At 36.9% G+C, this 18,424-nt stretch overlaps 1 protein-coding gene across 1 annotated transcript in view; it reads right to left on the reverse strand.

Moving 5' to 3' along the window:
• sppl3 (signal peptide peptidase 3) overlaps nt 1-17,834 on the reverse strand; it is a 29,973-nt gene extending 12,139 nt beyond the window's left edge. Inside the window, exons 1-7 of the mRNA XM_030149287.1 lie at nt 17,341-17,834; nt 4,608-4,685; nt 3,599-3,690; nt 3,316-3,435; nt 3,011-3,089; nt 2,159-2,271; nt 108-214 (exon numbers count right to left, since the gene is read on the reverse strand). Coding sequence (XP_030005147.1) covers nt 108-214; nt 2,159-2,271; nt 3,011-3,089; nt 3,316-3,435; nt 3,599-3,690; nt 4,608-4,685; nt 17,341-17,366 — 615 coding nt within the window. The 5' untranslated portion in view covers nt 17,367-17,834. The remainder of the gene's footprint in view (nt 1-107; nt 215-2,158; nt 2,272-3,010; nt 3,090-3,315; nt 3,436-3,598; nt 3,691-4,607; nt 4,686-17,340) is intronic.
• Between the last annotated feature and the right edge of the window lie 590 nt (nt 17,835-18,424).

Genomic DNA, 18,424 nt, shown 5'->3' on the forward strand with positions numbered 1-18,424 from the left:
AATAGATTTTAAAAAATGTTATATGCATCTCCATGTGTGTATAATGTATGGCAGGGACAAGGATTAGCAATGTAACAAATCAAGTTTGGAACGGGAGCATTTCTTACCCAAAACACATCATAAATGAGCAGTCCTGACAGCAGCAGGCAAGACACCTTCAGACTGGGCAGCCGCACGAAGGCGATCATGGCAACACACAAGCCCATGGCTAAAGCTGAGGACAGAACAAAAACATTTATAACACTATTCGGAAAAATGCAATTCCACATGCTACCAACAAGAGCCAACATAGCTATGAGGGAAGTGATGTTAGGAAGTTTATTTAAACATTATTGAAACATTAATTACTGTGCACAAAACCCCAATTAATTAGAGAGACTGTTCAGACAAAAACTCTCTGCTCATGTCCTAGTTAAATATTGAGATCAGACTTTTGAACATAGGATTTCCATAAATAGAAAAAAAGTTAATAACAACTGCAGCCTTTTTTGGAAATTGCACATGCATTTAGAGAATGTTAAAGAAATTAAAGTTAAAAGAGGATGGCAACAGTAACAGCAAACATGCAAAACATACAAAGGCATTTTCTTAAGAATACATAAATGCATAAGGGTCCGATCAAGCGAAAGTGAACATCAACATAAAAAAGTAAATTTGCACACATCATTTATCAAGTGAGCTCATTTTTTAAAGTTAAAGACTGCTATTTTATGGAACTGTTATTCTTTTTAAAATACCACTTGTAGAAAAAAGTTAGAGCAGATTTTATAGATTGTACTTTTTACACCAAAGCCATACCTCAGACATAAAAATACAGCTCAAATTTAATGCTAAAATTATATCTAAAAAATGTAAAAATGTATTCAATCCGTCACATTTAAAAAGACTATCAGTGAACTGTTACCAAGAAGTTACTCTTTATTTGTCATTTACCTATATCAGTATGAACCACCACAAGTTGTAAATAACACTGTATTAGTATTAAATACATTAAATAAAGCATTGTGATTATATCTGGCTTGTTGTTTTAAAAAATAATTCAACATTTTGGGTGATGCATACAATGGTAAAGAGTCGTCCATGTGTTACTATGGCAGCCTGCCCATGTGTTACCACATTCTCATGTCAATAAAACAGAGACTTTTCAACATTTTACTCCAAAATATATTGTCAGCATAGCTGAACATAATATCTAAAAGGTTTTGTCCTACTTGATATCAATTTCTGTTGAGAACTGCATAATTTAAATGTTTGTGTAAAGCTAAAAAAATTGATGTCCGTTTCAAGTCCATGTGTTACTGAGCAGTAATTTGACATTTTTCACCCAAAAATTTTGTTATACATAATGTTAAAGTGCTTATAAATACCTACTCAAATATGTATAATACATGCATATAAGTTACTCTGCTTACATGACAGAGACTGTTGAACACCAAATGTGTCCACGTGTTACTGCTTGATTGGACCCATAAATGTGTTTTAGAAAAAAAAGTGTATTGGACTGATCACAATTAATTACAACCAGGCAACAAGAGAAGAGAACTTCTAAAGGGAGGAGTGTGTTTGTTTCTCAGGAATGACTGACTCCACCGTTAACTGGATCACATTTACATAACTGCATGCACCCTTACATTTTTCTGTGCTGTGCTTGTGTTTCAGTGACACACTGATCTTGATCAAGACCTTTGGCCTAAATGCATAAAGCAGTTGAAAACCAATAGCGTATGAGTATGTTATTCCTTTTAATGAACAGCTCAGTGGAGTGACAACCTGAAAATAGAGTTGCTAAAAGCTGCATTTTGTGTGATTCATCTAAGGTTCCCTGTTCTGGAGGTGGGGAATTAAAACTGAATTTCTTCCCCACTCTCTGCCTCATTGAGGGTTGGATGTGCAAATTTATATTTCCTGTTCTTCTGCCCTATATTGACTTTTTTAGTAGATGCAGTGTTTGGTTCCTTTTCTTCCATTCTCTGGTTATATTTCACTGTTAGTAAGATTTGCATATTGCTGTACAGTTCAGAGGAGGATTTCAATCCACAGATCCTCAAATTACACAAGCAGGACTCCACCTTACAGATGTCTGTTGAATTCTTGTGCATGGAGACTACACCACAATAACAGTAGTACAGTAAAGTTAAAGTAATGTGTAGTGACGCACCGTCCATAAGAAGCCAGTGTCCAGTCAGCACCCAAATGAGCACCAACATTACAGAGAGGGAGAAAGACAAGAGCTCGGCCAGAGTGAAACGCCCACAGCAGCCAAAGGAAATCCTGTTATAAAACACAGAGAAACAGAATGTTTTAATCACAAAGAACTCTTTTATAAAAGTTATTTACTTATGTTTAAATGGTTTATTCAGTGCATAAATAATTTAGATTTTAGGAAGATGTTACCATTTATGAGACCAAATAGAAGTCGTAATGTCACTGACTGATGTGTAATCTGTATAAATGATTTGATAAATCATTTGCGACAATACAGCCTGTGTAGCCTGTTTTGTAAAGGCATGCTAAGATAAACAAAATAACAACAACCTATACAGTAAGCAGAAAAAGGGATTTGGGTTGGAGGTGGAGTTATCACTTGGCTTTGTAATGCAGACAAAGGTTTACTGAAACAAAATAGGTGGCTCTAAATGTGTAACTAAAGAGGAGGTGTTCATATTGGTAGATGAGTGGGTGGGTTACGTTGGTGTAACTTCTGCTGCTTTACTATTGCTTAAGACAAGAGCAGCTGATACCTTTGGACACCCGAAACCTAATGAGCAGCATTATTTTTATGACAATAGACAAATGGCAAAGCTAGAGCACCTGAATCAAAGCATGTATTTTTTTTTGTTACTAATAGTAATGACTCATCCAGCATTATACGCATTTTACTGAGACCTGAGCACACACTGTTATAGTAATGCACTGAATCACAAAGGTTTACGAATATTTATGGCAGATGTACTACATCACACAGGTTGAACAATTACAGAAAGCATTTAAAGATAGAAAGATTTCTTACTTGTTCTGTGGGGAACAGGGTCTGGTAAGATACTGGCACATTGGCAACAAGAGGAATGCAAATGCAATTGTTGCAAGAACTGAGGACAAGAACAAAGCACAGCAGTGAGACCTGAAGTCTAATACATCTAGAATGCTTGTTTCAGTTAGTTTAATGGAGCAGCTAATGGTTTTTACAGTTTCAATATCAAAGCAGAAAAGAGGTCTGGCTTAGTGTGCAACTACTAAACAAAAATGGGTGGAAAAGCTTTTCAACACTAATATGGGTTACAGTGTTCTTGTGTGATGTTCAAGAGCAGTAGTTACCTGCAGTGCAGATGGTAAAGACCACCTGTACTGAGTCAAAGAAGAAGAACATGACTAGCAGAGACACAGAAGCTCCAATGGGCAGGAACAGAGCCTGTGTGGAGTCTATAGTCTGAATACCTGCGAAACAATTAAAAACACATAAATCAAAATGAGATCGTATAAAACATTTCAACAATATCCAGGCTTCATTGCAGAAGCAGAATGTTATGAATGTGGTCAAAAGCTAAAGCCAGGAGCAGTGATTATTAGTGTTTGTTGCTTTGTCATGCATATAACTCACTGTTGTTTGTGTTGCTGTTATTGAAAGACCCCGTTGTTGAAGGGTTACCATCTTTATCCTTCTCCTGGTTCTCACAATCCATGTTTAATGATCTGCATGAGAGGGGAGGAGAGACGCGGGGGTGGAGAGAGGGGCATATTGGACACACATCAGTGATCAGAACCTCAACAAAAATGGAAACTGTTGATACGCAACAATGGGAAGCATAGAAAAGGGGCCAATTTTGCACCAATTCATTTACTTTACCACCTATCCTGTTTACAAATGCTCATCTTGAAAGTTAGAATAATGGGTCGTACAACATTAAAACCGTATCTATGGAGAATGATATATTTTTCTGTTTTTTAAAATGTAGAATTTAGTTGGCTCTACTTAAACCAAACAGCTTAATATAAACAGCTCTACATTCAGACGCTTAGTTTTCTATATATGGGCTTCTTAAGAAAACATTCAATGCAATGTCTATATGATTCATGAAAAGGAAATTAAACACATAAAAAACAGCTTGGTTGAGGACTAAACTGTGGTTCACTGAAACTAAAATAGTATCTCACAGCCAATGTTTTTAGTACCCAGTGTTCAGTTAGAAATATTTTCTGCTCACCCCTGACATCAACAGTCATAAAAACGTGTAAGCAGTGCCTACTCTCAGGTGTATTTCTATCTTAAAAGGTATTGATGGAAATACCATAAGTGAAGATTTTAACACTACACTAACATCTATCTCTTAATCTAGATGAAAACAGACTATCAGCTTGTTCTACTCAAACCTCAGAGTAGGTGTTGAACTTTTTGTGTTGTAATCCAACAGCAAATACATGTGAGAAATATACCCTTTACAGCAAACATCCAAAAGAAATTAAATCTATCAGATGAAGGACTTTGTGCATTGACATGGTGATACTTTTTAGCTACAGGTTAAGCTTATGCTGTAAACCAAATGTGGTCTGCGGTTATTGTTCAGTATCCTCCTGAGCACTGAAGTGATTATTTATTTAGTGACACTCACCTGAAGCTGCCATAGACAATGAGAAGGATGGAGATGAGGAAGGTGGACACCTGGCTGGAGTCAACTAGGGAGTACGCCCTGAGAGACAGAAGAGACAAATACACACTCAGTACAAGGTCCAATCATATGGATGTCATTCTATTTTAGTGTAACAGTTTACACTGGTTAAACTGCTTCACAATTTCTTAGAAAATATCTGCTTCGGACGTTAAAATGTACCATATCTTACATACTTTGAAAAGATGAATCAGAAAACAAATTACAAAAGTGCTGGTTAGCTCATGTTTTCAATATATATGATAATGTGTTATTACACATATATGTTGGTTTATGTACATTTATATAATGGATTTATAAATGTTCCTCTAGAAAGAACCTGAAAAAAGTGACTGTTGCAATATGCAGACACTGTTTTGAGGTACATCTGGTAGCTCTGACACAAACATTCCTTTTGAATAAAACCCACTCATTAATTCTCAAAATTTCACATTTTGGCCCAAAATTGTATCTTAGAAACTATAACCAACTAGCACTTTTGACTTAAAGGGGTCATATTTTGCTAAATCCACTTTTATTAGTCTTTGGTACATTTATTTGTGTATTTGGGGACCCTAATACTTCCAAAAGTTTCAATTTGAACCCCCCAGGTGCTGCAAAGCAATCTTTATATTAGTTCTGGTAAAAATCGATTGGATTTCTACAACCCATTTCAGTTCCTGCTAAATTTGTTATGTTTTGTAGCTAGTTACATCATGACATTTGCACATATACAGTCAAGACTTCCGCTGAACATTTCTCCAAGTACGCCATGACTGTTAGCAACTGAAAATACGTCCAGACTTCGAGCCAATTACCTAAAATGTTCAGTTGTTAGTTGTATTAATGACCACAAGTGGCTGAACGGGACAGAAAACACAACCAACAACCTGGAGGATTTGGGGTGTGAAGTGGCTCATGTGCATGTAAAGGGCTAGTGCTCAAAATGACCTTTCTGGTGTCATTACTCAGAAATAAGGTTGAAGAGGGACCTGTGGAGTTGACTTAATGAAGAATTCAGACCCAAGCATAGCATTTACAGTTTATGTAGACTACAGCGAAATGTTTTAAAATGCATAACACCATTTAAAAAATATATATATATATCACTCCCTTAATTTTTCTTTATTAGTGACTTAAATTTGGTAAAAGCTACCTACTTTTATTCTGGAAGCATTTTACTTGTAGACCAGTGTTATTTTCAGACTTAATGCAAACTGTTAAATGAAATATCACAACAAATACACTGGATTTCAAAGCTCATTACTTCACTTCTTCTATGTTTCTTTGCATTTTATTCAAACATTGCAACAAAACCTGAACATGAACAGTTAGGGCTGCACGATTAATCGATTTTAAATGGAAATCGGATTTTTCAATTAGGACGATTTTTTAAAAAAAAGGGAAATCGTCAAATCAATTTTATCTCTCTCGTGCCTCCCGGCCACATGCCTCCAGGCTACCGTAGGCTCTTCCTCCTATCTGTGACAGCGGTCTTTCACAGAAGTTCGTGTAATGACCGGACTTCAAATCTGTTCATGAGCCCACAGTAGTGATACCAATGTAAGCCGTGGTTTCACACACGGATCCCGCAATTGAAATATAGCTGCATGGGGATCACTCATCTTACGTTGTCCCGGATCCGTACCATACCGTCTTCTTCCGATCCAGGTCCGGGTCGCAGGGTCAGCAGCCTCAGCAGCCTCAGCAGAGGAGCCCAGACAGTCCTCTGCCCAGACACATCCATGAGCTCTGGGGATATAATCCCTCCAGCGTGTCCTGGGTCGGTCTCTTAAACGCATGGATCCCCCAAGTTAAACAGAACCGGATGGGGATCACTCATATTACGTGGTCCACGCACGCATGACTGATGCCTGTCTTACAGTGGTATCACTTCTGTGGGCCCAGATACCCCAAAAAGGAAAAAAAAAATATATAATTAATTTATTTCCCTTACTTGCTAAATTTTTCATTCACAAATGTAAGTTCTGTAATATGAAACCAAATATTATTTTTTTCAAAGATGTTGAACTTTATTCAAAGCTGTTAGATAAATCTGGGAAAAAAAAGGCGATAAAAACTATCAGTATTTGCTCTGATTTGGACATTGTACTGTAGTGTATTCCCCCTGGCAAACTTATTATGTTATTTTCTTGTTGTATACATTGTTTGTATACTCTACTCCATTCAATAAAGAGTTAATGAAAAAATAAAAAATAAAAATAAAACTCCTGTGGGCCCATCACGTGATACCACCACAGATTTGAGGTAGGGAACAGTAGCTTGCATTGTGGGCTGCTCACAAAAATGACATGCTGACTTCTATTGTCTTTTGTAGTTTTACCCAAAAATCGAAATCAAAAATCAAGTTTTTAGGAGGAAAAAAAATTGGGGCTTTATTTTTTGACAAAATTGTGCAGCCCTATGAACAGTTTGAATCAGTGTTGTATTTACAGGCTATTTTTGCATCTAACACTGCCAATGTAATTGTTTGTTACTGTTGGCTGCATTACAAAAATGAGGAAAGCAAAAAAAAAAAAAAAAAAAAAGAAAAAGTTGAGCACCCATTACATGTTATATCAATCATATTTCCATTTTAGAGACTGCAATTTTGGTTAGCCTCTTTATCTCTTATACATTACTCATAAGCTTATTAAACTAAGACATCTGTACTGCATAAAATGATTTCACTGACCATCCAATACATTGCGGCTGAAAGATATGAAAAACATGTTAAATCACCACACAATATAATGATACTGCGTGCTACAATAAATCGAACTGTACCCCTGAAATGGCTGGTCCTCATAATTACACACAACAAACCGGTGAAGAAAGAAGAGCAAAACAATTCAATAAGAAAATAGGAATTGCAAATTCTGCCGCATTCTAAAAATGAATAGGGGACAAGAAGGCAATTGATTCTGAAAATAAATAAGGCAGATATGTTGTTCTAGGCTCCAGCAAGGAAACGGGGTTGACATCCAGCTGTGCAAAGGTCAGGATTTTTTGTTTCTGCTGAATTTGAATGTACCTACTGAAATAATGTGGGTATTACAGCAGAAAAAGATGCAATCAGCTTTAATTTACAAGCCTTTAAGAACTCAGAGTATGCCTTTTTGTAAGGGGGTTTGGAGGTTGTTCTGTGGTGTCTTGTTGGTTTCTTATAAGGAGTTAACAGCGGGGGTTGTTTCTCTTGGATAGCATTAATGAGGTGAGGTATTAAAGGGCATACAGATAGTTGGACAGGTAAAGCCTTCACATTTTCAGAGAGGATGGAAAAAGAGGCTCCTATATGAAGGTAAAGACATCTCAGAGGAACTACAAGCAGTGCGGTAGCAACAATATCTGACTCCAGCACTGTTGTATTCAACAATATTCTTGTCTAGTGTTTGTGAAGCAAATACAACATAGAGAGATTCCATCTCCACGGTTTAGCTCTGCAACATACTGCATCAGGCAGAGTGCATTATAAATTTCAGTTTCATATGAGAACAGCCTGAAGGAGTACAACACATGCAATCCAAACACACTGAAATATGTTTTTTTGGGGGAAATAACATGTAGGAAAAAGACAAAATTAGTTCTGATCAGGATTTAAACCCACAAATTAGTCTCTGTCATTCTCCCTGAGTGAATAGACATTTGTAACAACCAAAGAGAAAAGCCTGGCGATCGAGCATGAACATGGGGATAAGGTCCTTTTCTGCTGGCATGAAATGAATACTGTCGCAGTTCTGTCTATTGCAGGGCTGCTTTATTAGCTTTCTTCTCAGTACTGACAGAGAAAACAGCCTTCACAGAGCTTCTCCACTGAGCTCCTCCACTCATTTTTCATAGTGACATACTGAAATTTGCAGGTTTCATTGTGATGCTGAGGATAAGAGAATCGCTTGTCCCTTTCATCCATTCATTCATTCAGTCGTACAGGAATGACTACAGGGTTTCTAGGAGGGGAAGGCTGACATGTAGTTCACTGTGGAAACAGGACACCAGGACTATCATGTCGTCTTCGAGCTTTGGCCTGGTCTCATTTGTGTAACACATCATCTTTTACAGATATGTTGAAATTACAAAGACGTATCAGGTACACATGACCCAAAATATAAGCCATAACACATGCCTGATCCAAATATGACACCCAACTCAGACAAGTGTTTTTGTAGACTCTTAACTTAAAGAGGTAAAGTGTTTTGCCAATAGTTTGGCTTCAGGCATTAAAACTGTGATTAAGAAACTGACCTTGTTCTCACTACACACAGACACTAATGATGTCACTGCCTCCCTGTCAACTCAGCAAGCAGACAGACAGCTAGTTTAATCTACCACAGACCTAATTCATATTCTGGTATCGAACTGGTTCGTCTGAATTCTGCACACAGAAGCCTGAAGAACATGGGTGAGATAGATGAATGGAACATTTAAAAACAAAATACAATCCCGGACTGTTGAGGGCTGGATGGCAGCCCAAAGTGCCATAAGACGTCCTTGTTCACTGACAGACTAGGTTTTCAATAACACAATTCCAATACCAACCTCCATCAAGCCAGTTGCATGCATGACTTGACCACTAAGGCCCAGGTCACCAAGCGACAATAAAGACATTTTCAAATGTCACCACTGTAAGACCAGCTATGAAAGACCCAATGTCAAAAATCAAGTGTCACTCCAGACAAAATAATTGTGAGAGAAACTGTGACTTTGTAGCAGCTATTCATTTTGCTTTTGCTATTATTTACACCCGCTTACAGTAGCCAATGGGTGGAGTGGATGTACCTCCACCAGGGAATTAACTTTTATCTAGCCTCCACATTCTGATCCAATTATGGATGTAACAACCAACATTCTGCAGGAACAAGAACATAATTTGTGATGAACTGTGACCTTTTTGTCTCCATGAAAATAAGCACAGCTCCCCTGTGTGTCGCTCTAATGTGTTTATACCCTTGTCTTCTTTTTATAGATTGAAAGTGTATTCATCACATATCAGTGATTGCACTTACATACACAAGCTATTTCTTGCTTTTTTCATTATTAAGAAAAAGACAATCTTCCAATTAAATTTGCATGGCTAATGAGAAAGACTATTCCACTAATACTTCTCTTTACATGATGCCGATTAAACTTCAAAGTAAAAACTGTCCACCAGCAGCAGACTTGTTCAATCATGCAAACACATCCTCACGTTTTATGCATTCTGCTACAGGCTTGCAATACTTCTGTATATCCATAAACCTGTTACTATCACAGTATTCATGACGTTTAAAGGTTGCCATTTCTCTTACAGACAACAAATTTAGGCTTTTTTATTGGGGATGCATCTCTGTGCCACCTTTGCCGACAGACTAGTAACAGTACAATAGGTCTGCACAACATGAAGAAAATTAGCAATGATGGTCTGACAATATCAGTTTTAATAAATAAACAAAATTAACATCCTTCATCAGAAACTGATCACAAATAATCTGAGAGCATCTCAGTGGTTTAATGCTCACATACTGCAATTGAGGGTATTGGCATATATTTTTTAAACAAAAAACTGTGCTTTGTTATGTTACTTTACAAAGTTCTCAAACGTAAACTAAACAGATTGAAAAAAAAAACATTTTTGCATGGATCAATCAAGATGCTAAATAATGTGGATGTTACTGTCCTATATGCTGCTTTGTTATGCTTTTTTTTTTTTTTTTTTTTAAATCATGGGGTCTGTAATGTGTAACACTTTGGTCAGAGACACATTTCCCCAGTGAACTACAAAGTATGTTGCACTGTATTATATCATATATTGCACGACAAATATGTGATTTATTGGTGAACACTATTGCAAAATGAACAGAGGTGATCAAAAACAGGCAAAAGGCTGTTTAACTGTTGGTGTTGCCAACTGTGGAATAAACTAGAGCTTGACCAATGGTGGATTTTGAAAGGGTGGAAATAGTTTCTGCAGGAAAAAGCAAACGGCTTATTAATAAATATCAACCGATGGAAAAAAATGTGACTATGAACAATCTTTGACTTCATTTTAAATTGGATAAATGCTGAAATGAACATCTACATCACAGTAGTAAATACCTAAATAGATGAATGAAAAACATGAGTCCTTAAATACCAAACCAATGATAAAAATCTAAGCAATTCTTGATGCAAAGTAAAAAAAAAAATTAGCTATTATTCTGATTGAGAATCATTAGCCACAATCTGAGCCAATTCCTACAGATGCTGAAAGTTTATAAAACCTCCCGTTCCATCCTAACTGGTCAACATCTAGTAAAATCTCTCTCTGAGACTTATAGTGAAGTAGTCCAATTATGATGTTCATTGTGGCTCTTTTATTCCTGCAGCTTGTGCTGCATGTATGTCAATCATCAAATCATTCTCCTTCTCAGTAAGAAATGTCAGAAAACAAATGCACACCTGTGATTAAGCCACCTTCGTTAAGTGGGTCGACAATGCACGATCGTAAAAAATGCCTCTGTGTTGTAGAGAAAAGGCATGTTTGTCTTTAAGAAAGTGCATGGAGAAGACACTGGAGGCAACAATTGGGCTACTGATGTGCTGCTATCATTTACATTTAGTATTAGACGACTGACAAATTAAAGGTCTGGAGTAAAACATGATTTGATATATCCAAAAAGAACGACCCATTTAATTCAGAAAGGTGTCATTTTTACATTCATCAAAATGTAGTGAATGAGGAGATGGACAGAAAAGAGTGACACTGAGAAGAAACTTAGGTATTATTTTGTCTGGGATGCTACAGTCACATGAGCAACACCTCAGCTATCGGAGTCACAAGGTTACTCTGTGGCTCAGTGTTAATAAAAAAGTTTAGAAAAAGCACATCGCTATACTAGCTACTGGCTACAACTAATTAAACCAAGATTAATTTTCTTAAAGCACATGAATGTAATGCATTCAAATCTCAGTCTACAAAAAACTGTTCTCTCCAACATCAACTATTTAGGCCTCAGAGTACTGAAAGCTAATCTTTAGGGACACTTCTGTTCAGGACACAAGCGACAGGTGCTTCACTAATCTCCCAGATTCTAACAGATCAATGTGGACTTTAAAGGTGGAGAGAATTCACTTCTAGTAATTTTATTTTCCACAGAGTCCAATAGCCGTGCTTTCTGTGAGTGTGTGCTGTGTGTTCGTACATGCTTGGAATGATTCATTTCACACTGCCAACAAAAAAGTGTGTTCGTACTCATGCAGTGAAACCATAATGTGCATCCATTTCTTATGTGGAGGTGGAGTTTCTGAAGGAGCACCGAGGGGAAGGGTGTATTTGTTTGGCTGTTGAGTTCAAATGTCACTGCTTCTCAGGAATGACGTACCCCACCTTTAAAGCTGCAGCACTAGTGGCGTCTATACAACCAAAGCATCTGTAAAAAGACATTAATTTGAGAGAGTATTGATTTTTATTGTTGCTCTTCAAATGCTTCTTACAAAGGCTTCAGTAACAAAAACACTTCGCCAAATCAAGTTAATAAACCTATTCTTTTGTGAAGTTTAGATTTTTGACTTAGCATTATACAAAAGATGATTAGTCAGTCTATTGATGTACTTGATGAGACTGTAACTCAGATAGTTTTATTAATTAAATTTTTGGATTAGATCTTAAGAGCATTGCCTACAGGAGAACAGAAAAATTTAAATGTGAAAAGGGAAAAGGACATTTCTTTGTGGCTGAGGTCAGTTATTTCATGCAAGCCAACATCTTATCTAAATTTCTAGATGAAGACATGACTAATCAGTTGGTTGGAATTAATGGGAGTTTAGAAAGTGATATCTGCTGACTCAATGCTATAATGCCATCGGTAAAACACTACAAATGGCAGGTAGACAAAAGGGGTAGGACATCTCTTCACATTCTGTGGTCCAGTGGAATCAGTTCCTGCAATCTGCAAACCATAGTATCAGGCAGCGAGCCGTGTACCCGTGATTTGCACGGTTAATTTTTGAAAAGCACAGCCAAAAAATGGTGCATGGCTTGCTCAAAGCCGTGCTAATTATCAATATATTTTTCTTGTACCTTGTCACAGACTAAATCCATCTATTTTCTGCAAAAATGAAGCAAATTATCAATTAACTCAAGAGGGTCCCTGGACGTGTCTGTGTGTCCTAATGACATGTGCGATTTAAGATGACATGGCAGCAAGATGGAGCCTCGCTAAAACACCTTTTCGATTTGAGTTGAAAGTGCAGATGTCAAACTAATACTGTGGCATCAATCGTGTTGAAAGCACAAGTAAAACCAAGGTTATGAGACACAATAAAAACATAATTTTTTGGCAATAGTGTCATTACATTTGATGTGCATTCAGTGCAGGTAGAGACAGTAAAAACGGGCTTCTAAGTGAATTGCTTGCAAGAAGGAAGTACTTGCATGAAAGAAAACATATCGCCATGTTTCTATTGGTGGAAAAGGGCATCACATGGATCAGAGATGTCCATACTGTGCTGTGTGTAATCTAGTATACCACAAAAGTTGTGGAAGTAACGGTAACAGAAAAGAGACAGCAACAGAATTCCGAACTTCAAGATTTCAGAAATTTGTGCATATTTAGTGTTTTTTTGAATGTGTAATTAGTGTGTTGTGTCGATACCATTGGTGGTTACATGCAGGTAAGAGGATAGTACAAACTAATAAAGGTGATAGTATAAGAGTGCAGATTGTAGCAGCAATGTGCCAACTACAGGGGGTTTAGACAAGTAAGTGCAGAGAACATTTGAGTGAGGTAAGTCAGGCAGGTACAGGTAGTTGTTAATAAAAACCATAACCAAAGGGCAAACACAGAAAGCTATTACCTGAAAATAAAAATTAACATTCTCAAAGTAAGAAATGAGGTTAACTTGACAGAATGAATTAGCAAAAATGACAGAAAAGGAAATATACTGAAACTAATTCTAAACTTATTTTCCATGTCAAAATATAACATTTAACATACCAAAATGCACTAGAATGCAGCATTTAAGATCTACTAAAATAAAGTAGCACATAGTGTTTGAGGTTAAATATCAAAACAATGTCAAAGGAAATTACAGTTTTCAGTACAATATCAATATGTAACTAAAATATCTGTGGCTGTGTACTGTACACTTCTGAAAGTACCAGTTTCAGACTTTCACCCACAATGTCATGTTTGAAAACTTTCACAATCTCTACTTTTATAGGCGAGTGAACTTCAAGTGAGGAAGAGAAACTCGCACAGCACAACTCCCTTGACAAATCTACCAGATGGTGACATAAAGCCAACTATCAATAGTTAGGGGCCAGGGAAAACACAAAGATGGCTTCTGTGAAAGGGACAGTCAACCACTTGATCACTATCATCATGACATTTTTATAACTGTATGTGGCCTACCACAAGGAAAACAAGACTTACCTATTATTAATCAACCAACACATTACAGGCACCAATATAGAAACAGAAACCATCAAAAAAATACCTATGCTGTAGCCCTCTACTGCAATATATTGTCTTTACACATGGTGTCATTACCAGTTCTGTATCTTCAAAAGTCTGTTTTACTCTAACACTTCCAAGCATTTTGTTTAAGATTCCTGAGAGGGAAGTTTAATGTACACAATCTAAAATCATGCTTTAAGTATCCATTCTCCATGCAATTACAAGATTCTGACCAGCATTTCCTTCTGTTAAAGTATACCAATATAATGTGGCTTTAATTCTCAAAGTGCAAAGAGGACATTATTCCAAATATCCTTAAAGACCGCAAAGGTGACCATGCTTTACTACAATCAGCTTTTGGGAAAGTGTCTCTGCTTTCCCAGATTGAATAATGTGCAAACTGATTCTGGATAGAACTGTGTCAACGTTTGTTCATGTGTATAAATACCATATAACAAAGAAACTTGGGGAAACAGTCACATACTTCACAAAATTAAATCTAGTCTCAGAAGATTTCCACAAATTTTCCACAAAATCTGGATCGTCTACAAATGTGTAACATTACAACACTTTTTACATAAGATGAGTCATTACATGAAAAAAAATGCAATGTTTTACAGGCACCTGGTAGCAGTGGCATTTGGTATACCATCCAATCCAATCCAACTTTATTTGTAAAGCACTTTAAAACAACTGCAGTGAACCAAAGTGCTGTACAGAAGAATAATTAAAACCAAAATAGAAGAATAAAATACAGGATAGACTTAAAGGCATAGAAACTGTACAAAAAAGAAAAAAGTGTTAGAAGAATAAATAAAACCCAAATAAAAATATAAAATACACAAATAGATTAAAAAGCCATACAATTAAAAACAACAAAATAAATTAAAAAATAGACAAATAAGAACAATAAACCACTACCGATACCATCACAAATCCTGCCGTCTCTGTGTGCCTTTCATTAGGAGTATGAACAAGAGGATACTGCATCCCTATTCTGGGTCTGGGCTCAACTACGAATTGCAACTAAGTTATTTAATGCATGCAATAAAAAAAACATTTAAAAATTGTAAAGAATGGCCGGTAAGTCATGCCTATTTAATTAAGCTGTCATCAAATTTAAGTGATTATGAGACAACATGATCAAATATCCCGGTGGTTCTTTACATGACTTAACAACTCACCTGATCATTTAGTCTTGGTCTGTAATTTGAGCTTGTGGTTGTTCATCTTGACTGAACTTCAAATAAAAATGTGATGGTGATCTTTAATAAGGAGCAGTTCTGCTTTATGAACATTTAAACACAAAATACTTCACAACTCAATGGGTATTTGTCTTCAATGGCTCAGAAATGGAGGTTGGAGTTCAGACTATCTGCTCACCTTCTGATGGACACATTGGCAGAAACACCAATTCCCAAATATCATGTGTCTCAGAAGTCTTCATTGTGTTCCCCTAAACACATCTAATCGATACATTTTATCTCTATTATTTTTTAAGACAAAATAGCAGCACCTCTGTTGTTCCCATCTCATATTGCAAGTTGTGCAGCTAAATGGCCCTTTTTAAAAAGGTCACTGCTGACCAGATCAGCAAAACAAATATAAACCCATATCTATCATATCAAAAATTGTAGATGGTGGTATGCTGATGGGGTGGTGTATAAAGCTTTTGAAATTTTTGACTATATTGAATGAAAATAGACACAGACTGACAATATATAACTACTGTAACTTATAAGTATGATAGATGTACATTTATTTTTTCTTTTACATGATATAAAAAGTCTTCCAGGGTATGTTTAGCATACATTATATACACAATGTTTAAAAATTACAATATGAAAAACAGGCAATATCTGTTTCTGCAGAGTTTATTATCCTATTGATGAATTTCATCATCTCAGCACGTTTTTATTAATCTTGGTAAGAGTACTATTGTGAGTTTGTAGCTAAATGTTCTTAATCTTAATCAGAATCACGGCAATTGTTTGATTAACCCTCCTCCTCTTAAAATGCCATAGAAATGTTTAGAAAACAAGCAAAACTATTTGTATTGTTATAACAACAACACTGGAGGGGGAGGTCTCCTTATACAAATTTCTAAATAAACTATGAGCCCATTTGTCATTTCTTTCATTTAAGTTAGTGGTGCATTCGGGATCAGACGAGTCTTTACAGTGTCACATAATTGCCAATCTTGTTGCACCTGGACGACTTTCCATACATCTAATGTGGAGTAGGTACAGAGTTTTCCTTTTACCATTGTTTATACTCACATTATGAAAACACAGCAGATTGTGGTCCTCTACTTTCTCTTAACATTACCTACCCATGTAACAAGTGACTGGTTTCATGTACAAGAGGATACCGTTCCTAACTCATTACAATATAAGCTTGTGGTGTTGTTGAGTCCAAATAAGCATAACGTAGCTCATCCTCATTCAGCTGGGCCTCAACAAATGTGGGTAATTTTCATTCATGAACAGAACACAATTGTGCACTCACATCATCTCTGACTAGCTTCAATAACTATTCTACGGCAGGCACTGAAATAAACTACAATGTTTACCTGCCTTTTACATGTGGTGATGGCACAATAGTGCGAACATCATTCATGCAATATTGCCATGTGTCATAATGACTAGCTCACCCTGTAATGGGTATTTTGGGATATTACTGCGATGCCAGCTAGCATAGCACTACGGCAGAACCTTTGTTTTTGTGAGCAACGGGTCGACGACGGATGCTAACCACAGCTATCAAATCAGCTAATTTGTCGCTGAAGGAAACCTCCGCTGACCTCTTAAATGAAGAAATACATGTGTGCTCATTTTACAGTTTTCACTAAGCATGTATATGATAATGGACATTACAGTCAGTCACAAGCTGAGAAACCCAATAAGCTTATCATATCGTTAGCTAGGTAACTAGCTGCTTAGCATTTGCCTACAATAGCAGCAATGGAATTGACCGTAGCTGGATAACGTTAGCTAGCACAGCATCAGCTGTTGCGTCTGATTAGCCGCTACTAGCTACCGACACTGCTCAAGTTAGCACCTAGCAATACGAGAGCTGCAGAAAAAATATTTAGATGAGTGACATTTTGCTCTATGTAGAGCAACACATGTATCAGAAAACTTCGATATGAAGAACGAGTATTTCTGTGAACTGTTGGAATAATAATTCATTGGTTAGGCGACATAGATGAATGAGGTTTGTCAGTAGCATCGGCTAGCATTAAGCAGCTACTAGTCGGTAGCCCGATGCCTGTGCGCACTCACCAAGATGAGTAGCCCTGCTCCGCCATATCGCCGAAAACAGTGGGTTCCGCGACTGTGGCTAACACAGATTCAGGTCCCGGTGACAACCCGTTGGGACCTAGGAAAGGTTTTCTGCTTTTCCTTCACCAATCCGACGTCCTAGCAGTTACTTTTAGGTGACAACATGGTGATACATCCCGGCAGCAGCTAGTAATCACTAGCTGAATGTCTTGCAATTGAAACGGGAATGATGGTTTGCTATCGTTAGGTGGACAAGACAAAGCACCCCGAGAAAAAAACACTGATGTTATTTTGGTCGGTTTCGCTAATGTCCTGCCGTCACCCCAGCCGAGAAGGCTCGGTCTCCAACGATGCTACACCCACTGTAAATCCATATTCAGCGCGATGTATCCAGTATAAATGTTGAATAGTCCTCAAGTCTGCACCCCTAGCTGTTATGGAAGACGTTCAGCTTTGTTTTCTATGGCGAGAGTCACGGGGACGCGCAAAATCGCCCTGCTGTAGGTTTACAAGTAGGACGTGCACTGAAATGCTTTTGTGCACTGAAAACGCTCGCAATGGTTTCCTCTCGGCTGGCAGCATTGCAGCCTATCTATATACACCTACAACTAAAGCAGATAGCATTACGTCGATCATAAAATATTATTTATGCTCCAAAAATTAGGAAATGTAAAAACGCATAGTGGGAAACATTATGTTAAACACTGACACAAATTAAACACTGACAAAATGAAAATCATTATCAGACATTGATATTATTTAAATATAATATTTTTGAATATAGAGTGGGTTATAAAACAGTCTGAGATTAAACTGTCAGTGAAGACTAATCTATGAAAACTAAAAGATCCCGCTATATTTGTTTGATGTGTGAAACAAGGCTGCAGTAAAATATCAATTCAGTGATCAACAGACTAAGGAGCTTGTTTCATAAAGCATGTTTTACACATCTAGATAACCCTCTAAATATGTTTTTTTTAAGGAGACTAGTTTTCAGATTTACAGTCATTTGGATGTGTAAAACCTGCCTCTGGGGCCTAGATATTTTGAGATACAATGCAAAAAAATTAAGACCAAATACAAC

Source organism: Sphaeramia orbicularis, chromosome 12 (genome assembly GCF_902148855.1).
Source record: "Sphaeramia orbicularis chromosome 12, fSphaOr1.1, whole genome shotgun sequence".
NCBI lineage: Eukaryota > Metazoa > Chordata > Actinopteri > Kurtiformes > Apogonidae > Sphaeramia > Sphaeramia orbicularis.